This window comes from Eptatretus burgeri, chromosome 17, assembly GCF_056783735.1.
Source record: "Eptatretus burgeri isolate ZD-2024b chromosome 17, Ebu_testis_v1, whole genome shotgun sequence".
NCBI lineage: Eukaryota > Metazoa > Chordata > Myxini > Myxiniformes > Myxinidae > Eptatretus > Eptatretus burgeri.
In genome coordinates, this window is record NC_140977.1 from 23,926,208 (window position 1) to 23,943,731 (window position 17,524).

The 17,524-nt window shown below is 36.3% G+C and overlaps 1 protein-coding gene across 1 annotated transcript in view; it reads left to right on the forward strand.

The window, feature by feature from the left end:
- The first annotated feature begins 2,243 nt into the window (after positions 1 to 2,243).
- The window catches only part of LOC147009561 (delayed-rectifier potassium channel regulatory subunit KCNS1-like), a 72,705-nt gene continuing 57,424 nt past the window's right edge, over positions 2,244 to 17,524 (forward strand). The window contains exons 1-2 of the mRNA XM_085861638.1: positions 2,244 to 2,485; positions 3,336 to 3,529. Coding sequence (XP_085717764.1) covers positions 2,248 to 2,485; positions 3,336 to 3,529 — 432 coding nt within the window. The 5' untranslated portion in view covers positions 2,244 to 2,247. The remainder of the gene's footprint in view (positions 2,486 to 3,335; positions 3,530 to 17,524) is intronic.

A 17,524-nucleotide genomic window follows, 5' to 3' on the forward strand; every position in this document is an offset into this window, starting at 1 on the left:
GTGGGATTTTTCTCTTTACCACGTGGGATTTTTCTCTTTACCACGTGGGATTTTTCTCTTTACCACGTGGGATTTTTCTCTTTACCACGTGGGACTTTTCTCTTTACCACGTGGGACTTTTCTCTTTTCCACGTGAGACTTTTCTCTTTACCACGTGAGACTTTTCTCTTTACCACGTGAGACTTTTCTCTTTACCACGTGAGACTTTTCTCTTTACCACGTGAGACTTTTCTCTTTACCACGTGGGACTTTTCTCTTTACCACGTGGGACTTTTCTCTTTACCACGTGGAACTTTCTTCTATGCCACGTAGGACTTTTCTCTTTACCACGTGAGACTTTCTTCAATGCCACGTGGGACTTTTTCTCTTGCAGGTCGAACTTTTCGCTGTACTACCAACAAAGATGATCAGAACCTGAAAAACAAGGCAGTGAAAAGTAATTAATTAATTATATTTTGCTCCCTCTTAGGCCAAAAAAAAAAAAATGTTGCATTGGCGTAACGGGTCACTGAAAAATAGGGTAGGTTGGTCGGGATCTTTTTATTTATTTATTTATATTTTTCCTAATAAATCCCTCCCAAAATCTCCCCCGGCTCGAGTACCACCCTTTTTGTCGGCGGGTTCTGTCCGAAACACTTCCGGGTTTTTGCGATCGCGATCGCAATCAACAAGATACTTGAAAACGATAGCAAAACAACAAAAATAGCAATAAAATAGGGTCGGCAAAATTTTTCGATAGCAAAAAAACAAAAAAAAAACGTAGGGTCGGCGGAATTTTTAGGGTCGGGCGGGTTACGCCAATGCAACATTTTTTTTTTTTGGCCTTATCTTGGTGCTGAGGCAGTTTACAAATCCGGGTGCTTTTGGTTATGGCTGGTGACCCTCGTGTAGCTGGCTATTGTGTGCAGCCTGTGGCTGCTGGTTGCACCCTTTCCTTGGGGTGTGGCTGTGCCGCTGATGCAGTGCCCTCTATTACCAGTACACTAGTATTCATTTTCCCGCCCTCAGAAAGATGACAGGCTGAGTCAACCACACGTGGTGTTAATTCAACGAACAACGGGCTCAAACTGAAGACCCTAAGGTTTTAAGCCACCCATCTCAATCATTAAGCCAACATCAGGTTTGACCCTCAAGTGTAACTGCAGAATCCCTTAAGCCAGAAGGTCTAATGGGCTATATAGGGACTTAGCGATCTACGGGTTATAATGGGGGTCTATAGGGTCTACTTGTTGGCGAATCATCACTAACAGAGTAGAGAGAAAGATGACGTGCCACTGAGGCTCACTCGGATTTCTGTCTACGCTGTCGCTGATGATTCGTCAATTGCAACAGGTGATGAAACCAGTCCTACGGCCGAGGATGCGTCGCATTAGGATTCTCATTACGTGCTCCTCGTGAATGTCTGCAGCCGTAGAAGAACCCGGGTAGTGTTTGAAACAGCAAAGGGCTTACCTTGTGTAGCTTTCTGTCTCCAGCTCCTCCGGAGACAGCGGACATTAAAACGAGCTCTGTCCGACTGACTGATCATCCGTTCATGTACGTTTTGTGTCCGCGATATTTCAAAAAAAAAAAACCGTTCAACATTTACCTTTCATATTGCAAATGTCGAGTCTTCACGATGTTATCTCAAGCTCATTAGATTATGGCTGTGATTGGCTGAATTATGTTGCCACGGCAACCATCAGGGTACCTTACCTTGTGCACACGATATTTCAAAATCTGTTCAATATTTATCTTTCATATGACACAGATATATAGATGGGGGACCTGGAGCATCAGATCCTTGTTTTGGTTTCTTTATGTGCAGCTTCCTTTGGCTGGAAGACCCTGAGACTTAATAATATATGAATAGGTTATATAGAATGTTCTGTGTATGTAAAGGGAGGGAGGTTGGCTAAGTTGAGGAATATTAAGACAAAATAAATTTGTGAGAGGGGATAGAAAATATCAGGAGAGGGGGGATTGGGGGGGGAGCAAGCAGGGGGTGTCAGAGTAGGGAGAGAATGAAACAATACTTTATAAAAGCGATAGGGAGGAGGAGGAGGACGAGGAGGAGGACCATGACGGAGCATCCAGAGAGAGGAGGGGGTCAAAATCCCACCACGTCTATGTACGTAATAAATGGATGAATCCTCACTTGTACGGGCTTTCCTTCCTGCCCTTCCTTTCTGAGCCCTCCTCTCCTCTCCTCTCCTCTCCACCGCACCCCACCCAAACTCCTCCAACATTCCCATGACTTACCTATAAATGGAGCCGTTAGAAGAATATTTACAACCCCCCATCCACGAGCTGCAGTGTCTCAGCCGCACTCAACATGACGCTCTCTCTCGTTCGTCGTGGGAAGATCCAGATCTGAGCCGCTCCTGTGGAATCCTTGAGTCGCGCTCCCTCCCGTCCATGCACCTCCAAGTTCGTGTGTCCAGCGCTTGTGCGAGCTGCGGATCTCGCCGCACCCAGGTCGAGCTGGATGTACTACGTGGGACAGGTACGTGGGACAGGTAGTCGACTAACCTCCATCACCCTCTGCACTGTTTTCAGGTGGCTTTACTCAGGACAGGTTAAACTTGTAACACCTTTGGAGGGTAAACTTACTTACTCCTGCTGGTGTAATTACAACAGTATTATTACCTCTTCTTCTTCTTCTTCTTCCTCTGCATCTCTCCCCTTTATAAAGGTTTGAGGGCTGAATACAACAGTATTACTATAGTTATACTACGAGTAACGAGTACAAGTAAAAATATGGCTGTGCGATGACCTCCAAGTATAGCATTCCCTCCTCTTAGCCATCCAGCCTGGGTTCGAATCCCGACACAGCTATTTAACCTGTAATCCCGGTGGTTCATCGATAGGTGTGTGCCGTCCCTCCGATGGACGTTAAAACTGGCGTCTCACCTGCCGGCATTCGATGCTGGATGTTCTTCGTGAAGAGTCGGCAAGCCATCACCGGCACCCTGAACAAATTACAAATTCCTGCACCGACTGCACTTAGTCGAACGTCAGGCGTGGCCAGCCGGTTCGTGAAAGTTTTGGGCCAACAACTTTCCCTGGCCAAGCCCAGAAGAAATTTGGAAGACGTGTTAAATGCCATTAGAGAAGATTATGAAGAAGAATAAGAATATGATGAAGAAGAAGAAGAAGAGAAGAAGATAAGAAGAAGATGAAGAAGAATATTCCTTTTATTTATATTGTTACATGTATTGCCAGTTGAGCATTTTGTTGTTATGGCAACGTACAAGTTGGCAAACTGTGCCCCATGACGGCCCGATCTGCGACTGAGCGGATTTAGGGCAAGACCCTCTTGGTTAAGTGGTCGTTTGTAATTTTGTGTGACGCAGGCGCCATGGGCTTGCTGAGCGGTCACGACCACACGGCATGTTGCCTGTCCATGAACGTGGGTGGAGCCCGGACCGTGATCCCCCGTGGTGAGCTGTCGAGGCGCGCGCCACCCCGCTCGCGCTTGGCCCGGCTCGCGCACGTCACGAAGCCCGGGCCGCGGCTCTGCGACGACTTTGACGCAGCGACGGGTGAGGTGAGAGGGCTTTGATTGGACACTCATCACGTGACGTTCGTTCCCGCGTCTGAGCACCTGATCGGTGTGAAGATGAAAGTTTGAATATATATATATATATTTATATATAAAGCACGTGTTTTGATGGCACTTTCACCTCAAGATCTTTACAGGGTCCTGAGTTCGATCCTCTGTCGACTGATCGTAGCGTTAAAGTAACAACAGGTGGGTTGACTCTGCCTTCCAGGATCGTGCCCCCGAGCCAAGGGGAAAACGGTCTCGGCAGCTCGATGTGTCTGAAGACGTGATTATTACTACTACTACTTCTTCTCCTTCTCCTTCTCCTTCTCCTTCTCCTTCTCCTTCTCCTTCTCCTTCTCCTTCTCCTTCTCCTTCTCCTTCTCCTTCTTCTTCTTCTTCCAGTATGACGGTTCAAAACCACACCCTCCCCAGGATCGGTGGTTACTATACCCATTACACCACCATGTCTGCTTGCGCTTTCGACTCGAGAGCTTTGATAAAATGCGGAGGCGCCAAACGTTTGTCGTTTTATCGATAAACTCGTGCACGAGAAATTCCGTGCGAACGTACGATTGCCGTGGTCACTCGAAACGGCACGGCGTCAGGTTGCGCCGGACGGGGCTCCGTGCGATACCCGAAGGGGGCACCGCATCGTGGTCACGTGGCGATGTTTTGGACACGTGTGGACACGTGTGTTTTGGACACGATGTCACGTGTGGACACGGGTGCTTGAGAGTGGTTGTTGCTCCACTGAGAGCTCCACCTCGTGGGGCGAGTTTTTAACGCCTCCAGTTATCCGCACGTTCTTGCGGCGTCAGTTGGGGAAGCTTTTTTGGCCGAAATCTTTCACGAACCGGCTGTTCAGGCCTGACGTTCAACTGAAGGGGATAATTTTTTTTGTTTTGCACGTAATATTTTCTGTGTTGAGGTTGCCGGCCATAACTCGCACACTCTTCGCTAAACACGGGGGAATGTCGAATGTTCACCAACGACCGATACGAGCAGATGGGTCCTCCAACGAAATGTCCTTCTAATGGACAGCGCACGCACACACACACACACACACACACACACACACACACACACACACACACACACACACACACACACACACACACACACACACACACACACACACACACACACACACACACACTGATGAACCACTCCGCATGTGAAACACCAGGATGACGGTTTATAGCCAGGTCAGAGGCGAGTGTGCACACCTGATACCTCCAGGTGATCTTCCCAGCGAGCTCAAACACTTTCTCCACACAAACATCTTTTATCCCACTTTATAAAACGAGAAAATGCAAAATGAGATTTAAAATCCTCACCAGGCCTTGTTTTGTGTGGTTTTATGGGGTTTTGTGAGGTGTATTTTGTGTGGTTTTGTGGGGTGTATTTTTTGTGGTATATTTTATGGAGTTTATTTTGTGTGGTGTATTTTGTGTGGTTTTGTGGTATATTTTATGGAGTTTATTTTGTGTGGTTTTGTGTGGTTTTGTGGGGTGTATTTTTGTGGTATATTTTATGGAGTTTATTTTGTGTGGTTTTGTGGGGTTTATTTTGTGTGGTGTATTTTGTGTGGTTTTGTGGGGTGTATTTTGTGTGGTTTATTTTGTGTGGTTTTGTGGTATACTTTATGGAGTTTATTTTGTGTGGTGTATTTTTTGTTTTTTTGTGTGGTGTATTTTGTGGGGTGTATTTTGTGGTATATTTTATGGAGTTTATTTTGTGGGGTGTAGTTTGTGGTATATTTTATGGAGTTTATTTTGTGTGGTGTATTGTTTGTTTTTTTGTGTGGTGTATTTTGTGTGGTGTTTTGTGGAGTGTATTTTTTGTGGTATATTTTATGGAGTTTATTTTGTGGGGTGTATTTTTGTTTTTTGTGTGGTGTATTTTGTGTGGTTTTGTGGTATATTTTATGGAGTTTATTTTGTGTGGTGTATTTTGTGTGGTTTTGTGGTATATTTTATGGAGTTTATTTTGTGTGGTTTTGTGTGGTTTTGTGGGGTGTATTTTTGTGGTATATTTTATGGAGTTTATTTTGTGTGGTGTATTTTGTGTGGTTTTGTGGGGTTTATTTTGTGTGGTGTATTTTGTGTGGTTTTGTGGGGTGTATTTTGTGTGGTTTATTTTGTGTGGTTTTGTGGTATACTTTATGGAGTTTATTTTGTGTGGTGTATTTTTTGTTTTTTTGTGTGGTGTATTTTGTGTGGTGTATTTTGTGTGGTGTGTTTTGTGGAGTGTATTTTTTGTGGTACATTTTATGGAGTTTATTTTGTGGGGTGTATTTTTTGTTTTTTTGTGTGGTGTATTTTGTGTGGTTTTGTGGTATATTTTATGGAGTTTATTTTGTGTGGTTTTGTGTGGTTTTGTGGGGTGTATTCTTTGTGGTATATTTTATGGAGTTTATTTTGTGTGGTGTATTTTGTGTGGTTTTGTGGGGTTTATTTTGTGTGGTGTATTTTGTGTGGTTTTGTGGGGTGTATTTTGTGTGGTTTATTTTGTGTGGTTTTGTGGTATATTTTATGGAGTTTATTTTGTGTGGTGTATTTTTGTTTTTTGTGTGGTGTATTTTGTGTGGTTTTGTGGGGTTTATTTTGTGTGGTGTATTTTGTGTGGTTTTGTGTGGTGTATTTTGTGGGGTGTATTTTGTGGTATATTTTATGGAGTTTATTTTGTGTGGTGTATTTTTTGTTTTTTTGTGTGGTGTATTTTGTGGGGTGTATTTTGTGTGGTGTATTTTGTGTGGTGTGTTTTGTGTGGTTTTGTGGTATATTTTATGGAGTTTATTTTGTGTGGTGTATTTTGTGTGGTTTTGTGGTATATTTTATGGAGTTTATTTTGTGTGGTTTTGTGTGGTTTTGTGGGGTTTATTTTTTGTGGTATATTTTATGGAGTTTATTTTGTGTGGTGTATTTTTTGTTTTTTTTGTGTGGTGTATTTTGTGTGGTTTTGTGGTATATTTTATGGAGTTTATTTTGTGTGGTGTATTTTGTGTGGTTTTGTGGTATATTTTATGGAGTTTATTTTGTGTGGTTTTGTGTGGTTTTGTGGGGTGTATTTTTGTAGTATATTTTATGGAGTTTATTTTGTGTGGTGTATTTTGTGTTGTTTTGTGTGGTTTATTTTGTGTGGTGTATTTTGTGTGGTTTTGTGGGGTGTATTTTGTGTGGTTTATTTTGTGTGGTTTTGTGGTATACTTTATGGAGTTTATTTTGTGTGGTGTATTTTTTGTTTTTTTGTGTGGTGTATTTTGTGGGGTGTATTTTGTGGTATATTTTATGGAGTTTATTTTGTGTGGTGTATTTTTGTTTTTTTGTGTGGTGTATTTTGTGTGGTGTATTTTGTGTGGTGTGTTTTGTGGAGTGTATTTTTTGTGGTATATTTTATGGAGTTTATTTTGTGGGGTGTATTTTTTGTTATTTTGTGTGGTTTTGTGGTATATTTTATGGAGTTTATTTTGTGTGGTGTATTTTGTGTGGTTTTGTGGTATATTTTATGGAGTTTATTTTGTGTGGTTTTGTGCGGTTTTGTGGGGTGTATTTTTTGTGGTATATTTTATGGAGTTTATTTTGTGTGGTGTATTTTGTGTGGTTTTGTGGGGTTTATTTTGTGTGGTGTATTTTGTGTGGTTTTGTGGGGTCTATTTTGTGTGGTTTATTTTGTGTGGTTTTGTGGTATATTTTATGGAGTTTAATTTGTGTGCTGTATTTTTTGTTTTTTTGTGGCGTGTATTTTGTGTGGTGTATTTTGTGTGGTGTGTTTTGTGGAGTGTATTTTTTGTGGGTATTTTATGGAGTTTATTTTGTGGGGTGTATTTTTTGTTTTTTTGTGTGGTTATTTTGTGTGGTTTTGTGGTATATTTTATGGAGTTTATTTTGTGTGGTTTTGTGTGGTTTTGTGGGGTGTATTTTTTGTGGTATATTTTGTGTGGTGTATTTTGTGTGGTTTTGTGGGGTTTATTTTGTGTGGTGTATTTTGTGTGGTTTTGTGGGGTGTATTTTGTGTGGTTTATTTTGTGTGGTTTTGTGGTATATTTTATGGAGTTTATTTTGTGTGGTGTATTTTTTGTTTTTTTGTGTGGTGTATTTTGTGTGGTTTTGTGGGGTTTATTTTGTGTGGTGTATTTTTTGTGGTTTTTTGTGCTGTTTTTTGTGGGGTGTATTTTGTGGTATATTTTTTGGATTTTATTTTGTGTGGTGTATTTTTTGTTTTTTTGTGTTGTGTATTTTGTGTGTTTTTGTGGTATATTTTATGGAGTTTATTTTGTGTGGTGTATTTTTTGTTTTTTTGTGTGGTGTATTTTGTGTGGTTTTGTGGGGTGTATTTTGTGTGGTTTATTTTGTGTGGTTTTGTGGTATACTTTATGGAGTTTATTTTGTGTGGTGTATTTTTTGTTTTTTTGTGTGGTGTATTTTGTGGGGTGTATTTTGTGGTATATTTTATGGAGTTTATTTTGTGTGGTGTATTTTTGTTTTTTTGTGTGGTGTATTTTGTGTGGTGTGTTTTGTGGAGTGTATTTTTTGTGGTATATTTTATGGAGTTTATTTTGTGGGGTGTATTTTTGTTTTTTTGTGTGGTGTATTTTGTGTGGTTTTGTGGTATATTTTATGGAGTTTATTTTGTGTGGTGTATTTTGTGTGGTTTTGTGGTATATTTTATGGAGTTTATTTTGTGTGGTTTTGTGTGGTTTTGTGGGGTGTATTTTTTGTGGTATATTTTATTGAGTTTATTTTGTGTGGTGTATTTTGTGTGGTTTTGTGGGGTTTATTTTGTGTGGTGTATTTTGTGTGGTTTTGTGGGGTGTATTTTGTGTGGTTTATTTTGTGTGGTTTTGTGGTATATTTTATGGAGTTTATTTTGTGTGGTGTATTTTTTGTTTTTTTGTGGGGTGTATTTTGTGTGGTGTGTTTTGTGGAGTGTATTTTTTGTGGTATATTTTATGGAGTTTATTTTGTGGGGTGTATTTTTTGTTTTTGTGTGGTGTATTTTGTGTGGTTTTGTGGTATATTTTATGGAGTTTATTTTGTGTGGTTTTGTGTGGTTTTGTGGGGTGTATTTTTGTGGTATATTTTATGGAGTTTATTTTGTGTGGTGTATTTTGTGTGGTTTTGTGGGGTTTATTTTGTGTGGTGTATTTTGTGTGCTTTTGTGGGGTGTATTTTGTGTGGTTTATTTTGTGTGGTTTTGTGGTATATTTTATGGAGTTTATTTTGTGTGGTGTATTTTTTGTTTTTTTGTGTGGTGTATTTTGTGTGGTTTTGTGGGGTTTATTTTGTGTGGTGTATTTTGTGTGGTTTATTTTGTGTGGTTTTGTGGTATACTTTATGGAGTTTATTTTGTGTGGTGTATTTTGTGTGGTTTTGTGGTATATTTTATGGAGTTTATTTTGTGTGGTTTTGTGTGGTTTTGTGGGGTGTATTTTTTGTGGTATATTTTATTGAGTTTATTTTGTGTGGTGTATTTTTTGTTTTTTTGTGTGGTGTATTTTGTGTGGTTTTGTGGTATATTTTATGGAGTTTATTTTGTGTGGTGTATTTTGTGTGGTTTTGTGGTATATTTTATGGAGTTTATTTTGTGTGGTGTTGTGTGGTTTTGTGGGGTGTATTTTTGTGGGATATTTTATGTAGTGTATTTTGTGTGGTGTATTTTGTGTGGGTTTGTGGGGTTTATTTTGTGTGGTGGATTTTGTAGGGTTTTGTGGGGTGTATTTTGTGTGGTCTATTTTGTGTGGTTGTGTGTTAGAGTTTATGTAGTGTATTTTGTGTGGTGTATTTTTTGTTTTTTTGTGTGTTGTATTTTGTGGGGTGTATTTTGTGGTATATTTTATGGAGTTTATTTTGTGTGGTGTATTTTTTGTTTTTTTGTGTGGTGTATTTTGTGTGGTGTATTTTGTGTGGTGTGTTTTGTGGAGTGTATTTTTTGTGGTATATTTTATGGAGTTTATTTTGTGGGGTGTATTTTTTGTTATTTTGTGTGGTTTTCTTGTATATTTTATGGACTTTATTTTGTGTGGTGTATTTTGTGTGGTTTTGTGGTATATTTTATGGAGTTTATTTTGTGTGGTTTTCCGCGGTTTTGTGGGGTGTATTTTTTGTGGTATATTTTATGGAGTTTATTTTGTGTGGTGTATTTTGTGTGGTTTTGTGGGGTTTATTTTGTGTGGTGTATTTTGTGTGGTTTTGTGGGGTGTATTTTGTGTGGTTTATTTTGTGTGGTTTTGTGGTATATTTTATGGAGTTTAATTTGTGTGGTGTATTTTTTGTTTATTTGTGGGGTGTATTTTGTGTGGTGTATTTTGTGTGGTGTGTTTTGTGGAGTGTATTTTTTGTGGGTATTTTATGGAGTTTATTTTGTGGGGTGTATTTTTGTTTTTTGTGTGGTTATTTTGTGTGGTTTTGTGGTATATTTTATGGAGTTTATTTTGTGTGGTTTGTGTGGTTTTGTGGGGTGTATTTTTTGTGGTATATTTTGTGTGGTGTATTTTGTGTGGTTTTGTGGGGTTTATTTTGTGTGGTGTATTTTGTGTGGTTTTGTGGGGTGTATTTTGTGTGGTTTATTTTGTGTGGTTTTGTGGTATATTTTATGGAGTTTATTTTGTGTGGTGTATTTTTGTTTTTTGTGTGGTGTATTTTGTGTGGTTTTGTGGGGTTTATTTTGTGTGGTGTATTTTGTGTGGTTTTGTGTGCTGTATTTTGTGTGGTGTATTTTGTGGTATATTTTATGGAGTTTATTTTGTGTGGTGTATTTTTGTTTTTTTGTGTGGTGTATTTTGTGTGGTTTTGTGGTATATTTTATGGAGTTTATTTTGTGTGGTGTATTTTTTGTTTTTTTGTGTGGTGTATTTTGTGTGGTTTTGTGGGGTGTATTTTGTGTGGTTTATTTTGTGTGGTTTTGTGGTATACTTTATGGAGTTTATTTTGTGTGGTGTATTTTTGTTTTTTGTGTGGTGTATTTTGTGGGGTGTATTTTGTGGTATATTTTATGGAGTTTATTTTGTGTGGTGTATTTTTTGTTTTTTTGTGTGGTGTATTTTGTGTGGTGTGTTTTGTGGAGTGTATTTTTTGTGGTATATTTTATGGAGTTTATTTTGTGGGGTGTATTTTTGTTTTTTTTGTGTGGTGTATTTTGTGTGGTTTTGTGGTATATTTTATGGAGTTTATTTTGTGTGGTGTATTTTGTGTGGTTTTGTGGTATATTTTATGGAGTTTATTTTGTGTGGTTTTGTGCGGTTTTGTGGGGTGTATTTTTGTGGTATATTTTATGGAGTTTATTTTGTGTGGTGTATTTTGTGTGGTTTTGTGGGGTTTATTTTGTGTGGTGTATTTTGTGTGGTTTTGTGGGGTTTATTTTGTGTGGTGTATTTTGTGTGGTTTTGTGGGGTGTATTTTGTGTGGTTTATTTTGTGTGGTTTTGTGGTATACTTTATGGAGTTTATTTTGTGTGGTGTATTTTTGTTTTTTGTGTGGTGTATTTTGTGGGGTGTATTTTGTGGTATATTTTATGGAGTTTATTTTGTGTGGTGTATTTTTTGTTTTTTGTGTGGTGTATTTTGTGGGGTGTATTTTGTGGTATGTTTTATGGAGTTTATTTTGTGGGGTGTATTTTTGTTATTTTGTGTGGTTTTGTGGTATATTTTATGGAGTTTATTTTGTGTGGTGTATTTTGTGTGGTTTTGTGGTATATTTTATGGAGTTTATTTTGTGTGGTTTTGTGTGGTTTTGTGGGGTGTATTTTTTGTGGTATATTTTATGGAGTTTATTTTGTGTGGTGTATTTTTGTTTTTTTGTGTGGTGTATTTTGTGGGGTGTATTTTGTGGTATATTTTATGGAGTTTATTTTGTGTGGTGTATTTTTTGTTTTTTTGTGTGGTGTATTTTGTGTGGTGTGTTTTGTGGAGTGTATTTTTTGTGGTATATTTTATGGAGTTTATTTTGTGGGGTGTATTTTTTGTTTTTTGTGTGGTGTATTTTGTGTGGTTTTGTGGTATATTTTATGGAGTTTATTTTGTGTGGTGTATTTTGTGTGGTTTTGTGGTATATTTCATGGAGTTTATTTTGTGTGGTTTTGTGGGGTGTATTTTTGTGGTATATTTTATGGAGTTTATTTTGTGTGGTGTATTTTGTGTGGTTTTGTGGGGTTTATTTTGTGTGGTGTATTTTGTGTGGTTTTGTGGGGTTTATTTTGTGTGGTGTATTTTGTGTGGTTTTGTGGGGTGTATTTTGTGTGGTTTATTTTGTGTGGTTTTGTGGTATACTTTATGGAGTTTATTTTGTGTGGTGTATTTTTGTTTTTTGTGTGGTGTATTTTGTGGGGTGTATTTTGTGGTATATTTTATGGAGTTTATTTTGTGTGGTGTATTTTTTGTTTTTTGTGTGGTGTATTTTGTGGGGTGTATTTTGTGGTATATTTTATGCAGTTTATTTTGTGTGGTGTATTTTTTGTTTTTTTGTGTGGTGTATTTTGTGTGGTGTGTTTTGTGGAGTGTATTTTTTGTGGTATATTTTATGGAGTTTATTTTGTGGGGTGTATTTTTTGTTTTTTTGTGTGGTGTATTTTGTGTGGTTTTGTGGTATATTTTATGGAGTTTATTTTGTGTGGTGTATTTTGTGTGGTTTTGTGGTATATTTTATGGAGTTTATTTTGTGTGGTTTTGTGGGGTGTATTTTTGTGGTATATTTTATGGAGTTTATTTTGTGTGGTGTATTTTGTGTGGTTTTGTGGGGTTTATTTTGTGTGGTGTATTTTGTGTGGTTTTGTGGGGTTTATTTTGTGTGGTGTATTTTGTGTGGTTTTGTGGGGTGTATTTTGTGTGGTTTATTTTGTGTGGTTTTGTGGTATACTTTATGGAGTTTATTTTGTGTGGTGTATTTTTGTTTTTTTGTGTGGTGTATTTTGTGTGGTGTATTTTGTGTGGTGTGTTTTGTGGAGTGTATTTTTTGTGGTATATTTTATGGAGTTTATTTTGTGGGGTGTATTTTTGTTATTTTGTGTGGTTTTGTGGTATATTTTATGGAGTTTATTTTGTGTGGTGCATTTTGTGTGGTTTTGTGGTATATTTTATGGAGTTTATTTTGTGTGGTTTTGTGCGGTTTTGTGGGGTGTATTTTTTGTGGTATATTTTATGGAGTTTATTTTGTGTGGTGTATTTTGTGTGGTTTTGTGGGGTTTATTTTGTGTGGTGTATTTTGTGTGGTTTTGTGGGGTGTATTTTGTGTGGTTTATTTTGTGTGGTTTTGTGGTACATTTTATGGAGTTTAATTTGTGTGGTGTATTTTTTGTTTTTTTGTGGGGTGTATTTTGTGTGGTGTATTTTGTGTGGTGTGTTTTGTGGAGTGTATTTTTTGTGGGTATTTTATGGAGTTTATTTTGTGGGGTGTATTTTTGTTTTTTGTGTGGTTATTTTGTGTGGTTTTGTGGTATATTTTATGGAGTTTATTTTGTGTGGTTTTGTGTGGTTTTGTGGGGTGTATTTTTGTGGTATATTTTGTGTGGTGTATTTTGTGTGGTTTTGTGGGGTTTATTTTGTGTGGTGTATTTTGTGTGGTTTTGTGGGGTGTATTTTGTGTGGTTTATTTTGTGTGGTTTTGTGGTATATTTTATGGAGTTTATTTTGTGTGGTGTATTTTTTGTTTTTGTGTGGTGTATTTTGTGTGGTTTTGTGGGGTTTATTTTGTGTGGTGTATTTTGTGTGGTTTTGTGTGCTGTATTTTGTGGGGTGTATTTTGTGGTATATTTTATGGAGTTTATTTTGTGTGGTGTATTTTTTGTTTTTTGTGTGGTGTATTTTGTGTGGTTTTGTGGTATATTTTATGGAGTTTATTTTGTGTGGTGTATTTTTTGTTTTTTGTGTGGTGTATTTTGTGTGGTTTTGTGGGGTGTATTTTGTGTGGTTTATTTTGTGTGGTTTTGTGGTATACTTTATGGAGTTTATTTTGTGTGGTGTATTTTTGTTTTTTTGTGTGGTGTATTTTGTGGGGTGTATTTTGTGGTATATTTTATGGAGTTTATTTTGTGTGGTGTATTTTTTGTTTTTTGTGTGGTGTATTTTGTGTGGTGTGTTTTGTGGAGTGTATTTTTTGTGGTATATTTTATGGAGTTTATTTTGTGGGGTGTATTTTTTGTTTTTTGTGTGGTGTATTTTGTGTGGTTTTGTGGTATATTTTATGGAGTTTATTTTGTGTGGTGTATTTTGTGCGGTTCTGTGGTATATTTTATGGAGTTTATTTTGTGTGGTTTTGTGTGGTTTTGTGGGGTGTATTTTTTGTGGTATATTTTATGGAGTTTATTTTGTGTGGTGTATTTTGTGTGGTTTTGTGGGGTTTATTTTGTGTGGTGTATTTTGTGTGGTTTTGTGGGGTGTATTTTGTGTGGTTTATTTTGTCTGGTTTTGTGGTATATTTTATGGAGTTTATTTTGTGTGGTGTATTTTGTGTGGTTTTGTGGGGTTTATTTTGTGTGGTGTATTTTGTGTGGTTTTGTGGGGTTTATTTTGTGTGGTGTATTTTGTGTGGTTTTGTGGGGTGTATTTTGTGTGGTTTATTTTGTGTGGTTTTGTGGTATACTTTATGGAGTTTATTTTGTGTGGTGTATTTTTGTTTTTTTGTGTGGTGTATTTTGTGGGGTGTATTTTGTGGTATATTTTATGGAGTTTATTTTGTGTGGTGTATTTTTGTTTTTTTGTGTGGTGTATTTTGTGTGGTGTATTTTGTGGTATATTTTATGGAGTTTATTTTGTGGGGTGTATTTTGTGTTATTTTGTGTGGTTTTGTGGTATATTTTATGGAGTTTATTTTGTGTGGTGTATTTTGTGTGGTTTTGTGGTATATTTTATGGAGTTTATTTTGTGTGGTTTTGTGTGGTTTTGTGGGGTGTATTTTTTGTGGTATATTTTATGGAGTTTATTTTGTGTGGTGTATTTTTGTTTTTTTGTGTGGTGTATTTTGTGGGGTGTATTTTGTGGTATATTTTATGGAGTTTATTTTGTGTGGTGTATTTTTTGTTTTTTTGTGTGGTGTATTTTGTGTGGTGTGTTTTGTGGAGTGTATTTTTTGTGGTATATTTTATGGAGTTTATTTTGTGGGGTGTATTTTTTGTTTTTTGTGTGGTGTATTTTGTGTGGTTTTGTGGTATATTTTATGGAGTTTATTTTGTGTGGTGTATTTTGTGTGGTTTTGTGGTATATTTCATGGAGTTTATTTTGTGTGGTTTTGTGGGGTGTATTTTTTGTGGTATATTTTATGGAGTTTATTTTGTGTGGTGTATTTTGTGTGGTTTTGTGGGGTTTATTTTGTGTGGTGTATTTTGTGTGGTTTTGTGGGGTTTATTTTGTGTGGTGTATTTTGTGTGGTTTTGTGGGGTGTATTTTGTGTGGTTTATTTTGTGTGGTTTTGTGGTATACTTTATGGAGTTTATTTTGTGTGGTGTATTTTTTGTTTTTTTGTGTGGTGTATTTTGTGGGGTGTATTTTGTGGTATATTTTATGGAGTTTATTTTGTGTGGTGTATTTTTTGTTTTTTTGTGTGGTGTATTTTGTGGGGTGTATTTTGTGGTATATTTTATGGAGTTTATTTTGTGGGGTGTATTTTTGTTATTTTGTGTGGTTTTGTGATATATTTTATGAAGTTTATTTTGTGTGGTGTATTTTGTGTGGTTTTGTGGTATATTTTATGGAGTTTATTTTGTGTGGTTTTGTGTGGTTTTGTGGGGTGTATTTTTTGTGGTATATTTTATGGAGTTTATTTTGTGTGGTGTATTTTGTGTGGTTTTGTGGGGTTTATTTTGTGTGGTGTATTTTGTGTGGTTTTGTGGGGTGTATTTTGTGTGGTTTATTTTGTGTGGTTTTGTGGTATATTTTATGGAGTTTAATTTGTGTGGTGTATTTTTTGTTTTTTGTGGGGTGTATTTTGTGTGGTGTATTTTGTGTGGTGTGTTTTGTGGAGTGTATTTTTTGTGGGTATTTTATGGAGTTTATTTTGTGTGGTGTATTTTTTGTTTTTTGTGTGGTTATTTTGTGTGGTTTTGTGGTATATTTTATGGAGTTTATTTTGTGTGGTTTTGTGTGGTTTTGTGGGGTGTATTTTTTGTGGTATATTTTGTGTGGTGTATTTTGTGTGGTTTTGTGGGGTTTATTTTGTGTGGTGTATTTTGTGTGGTTTTGTGGGGTGTATTTTGTGTGGTTTATTTTGTGTGGTTTTGTGGTATATTTTATGGAGTTTATTTTGTGTGGTGTATTTTTGTTTTTTGTGTGTGGTGTATTTTGTGTGGTTTTGTGGGGTTTATTTTGTGTGGTGTATTTTGTGTGGTTTTGTGTGGTGTATTTTGTGGGGTGTATTTTGTGGTATATTTTATGGAGTTTATTTTGTGTGGTGTATTTTGTTTTTTTTGTGTGGTGTATTTTGTGGGGTGTATTTTGTGTGGTGTATTTTGTGTGGCGTGTTTTGTGTGGTTTTGTGGTATATTTTATGGAGTTTATTTTGTGTGGTGTATTTTGTGTGGTTTTGTGGTATATTTTATGGAGTTTATTTTGTGTGGTTTTGTGTGGTTTTGTGGGGTTTATTTTTTGTGGTATATTTTATGGAGTTTATTTTGTGTGGTGTATTTTTTGTTTTTTTGTGTGGTGTATTTTGTGTGGTTTTGTGGTATATTTTATGGAGTTTATTTTGTGTGGTTTTGTGTGGTTTTGTGGGGTTTATTTTTTGTGGTATATTTTATGGAGTTTATTTTGTGTGGTGTATTTTTTGTTTTTTGTGTGGTGTATTTTGTGGGGTGTATTTTGTGGTATATTTTGTGGAGTTTATTTTGTGTGGTGTATTTTTGTTTTTTGTGTGGTGTATTTTGTGTGGTGTGTTTTGTGGAGTGTATTTTTTGTGGTATATTTTATGGAGTTTATTTTGTGGGGTGTATTTTTTGTTATTTTGTGTGGTTTTGTGGTATATTTTATGGAGTTTATTTTGTGTGGTGTATTTTGTGTGGTTTTGTGGTATATTTTATGGAGTTTATTTTGTGTGGTTTTGTGTGGTTTTGTGGGGTGTATTTTTGTGGTATATTTTATGGAGTTTATTTTGTGTGGTGTATTTTGTGGTTTTTTGTGGGGTGTATTTTGTGTGGTTTATTTTGTGTGGTTTTGTGGTATATTTTATGGAGTTTATTTTGTGTGGTGTATTTTTTGTTTTTTTGTGTGGTGTATTTTGTGTGGTTTTGTAAGGTTTATTTTGTGTGGTGTATTTTGTGGGGTGTATTTTGTGGTATATTTTATGGAGTTTATTTTGTGTGGTGTATTTTTTGTTTTTTTGTGTGGTGTATTTTGTGTGGTGTGTTTTGTGGGGTGTATTTTTTGTGGTATATTTTATGGAGTTTATTTTGTGGGGTGTATTTTTTGTTTTTTTGTGTGGTGTATTTTGTGTGGTTTTGTGGGGTTTATTTTGTGTGGTTTTGTGGTATATTTTATGGAGTTTATTTTGTGTGGTTTTGTGGGGTGTATTTTTTGTGGTATATTTTATGGAGTTTATTTTGTGTGGTGTATTTTGTGTGGTTTTGTGGGGTTTATTTTGTGTGGTTTATTTTGTGTGGTTTTGTGGTATGTTTTATGGAGTTTATTTTGTGTGGTGTATTTTTTGTTTTTTTTGTGTGGTGTATTTTGTGGGGTGTATTTTGTGTGGTGTATTTTGTGGTATATTTTATGGTTTATTTTGTGTGGTGTATTTTTTGTTTTTTTTGTGTGGTGTATTTTGTGTGTTTTTGTGTGGTGTATTTTGTGGGGTGTATTTTTTGTGGTGTATTTTATGGAGTTTATTTTGTGTGGTGTATTTTGTGGGGTGTATTTTGTGTGGTGTATTTTGTGGGGTGTATTTTTTGTGGTGTATTTTATGGAGTTTATTTTGTGTGGTGTATTTTGTGTGGTTTTGTGGGGTTTATTTTGTGTGGTGTATTTTGTGTGGTTTTGTGGGGTGTATTTTGTGTGGTTTATTTTGTGTGGTTTTGTGG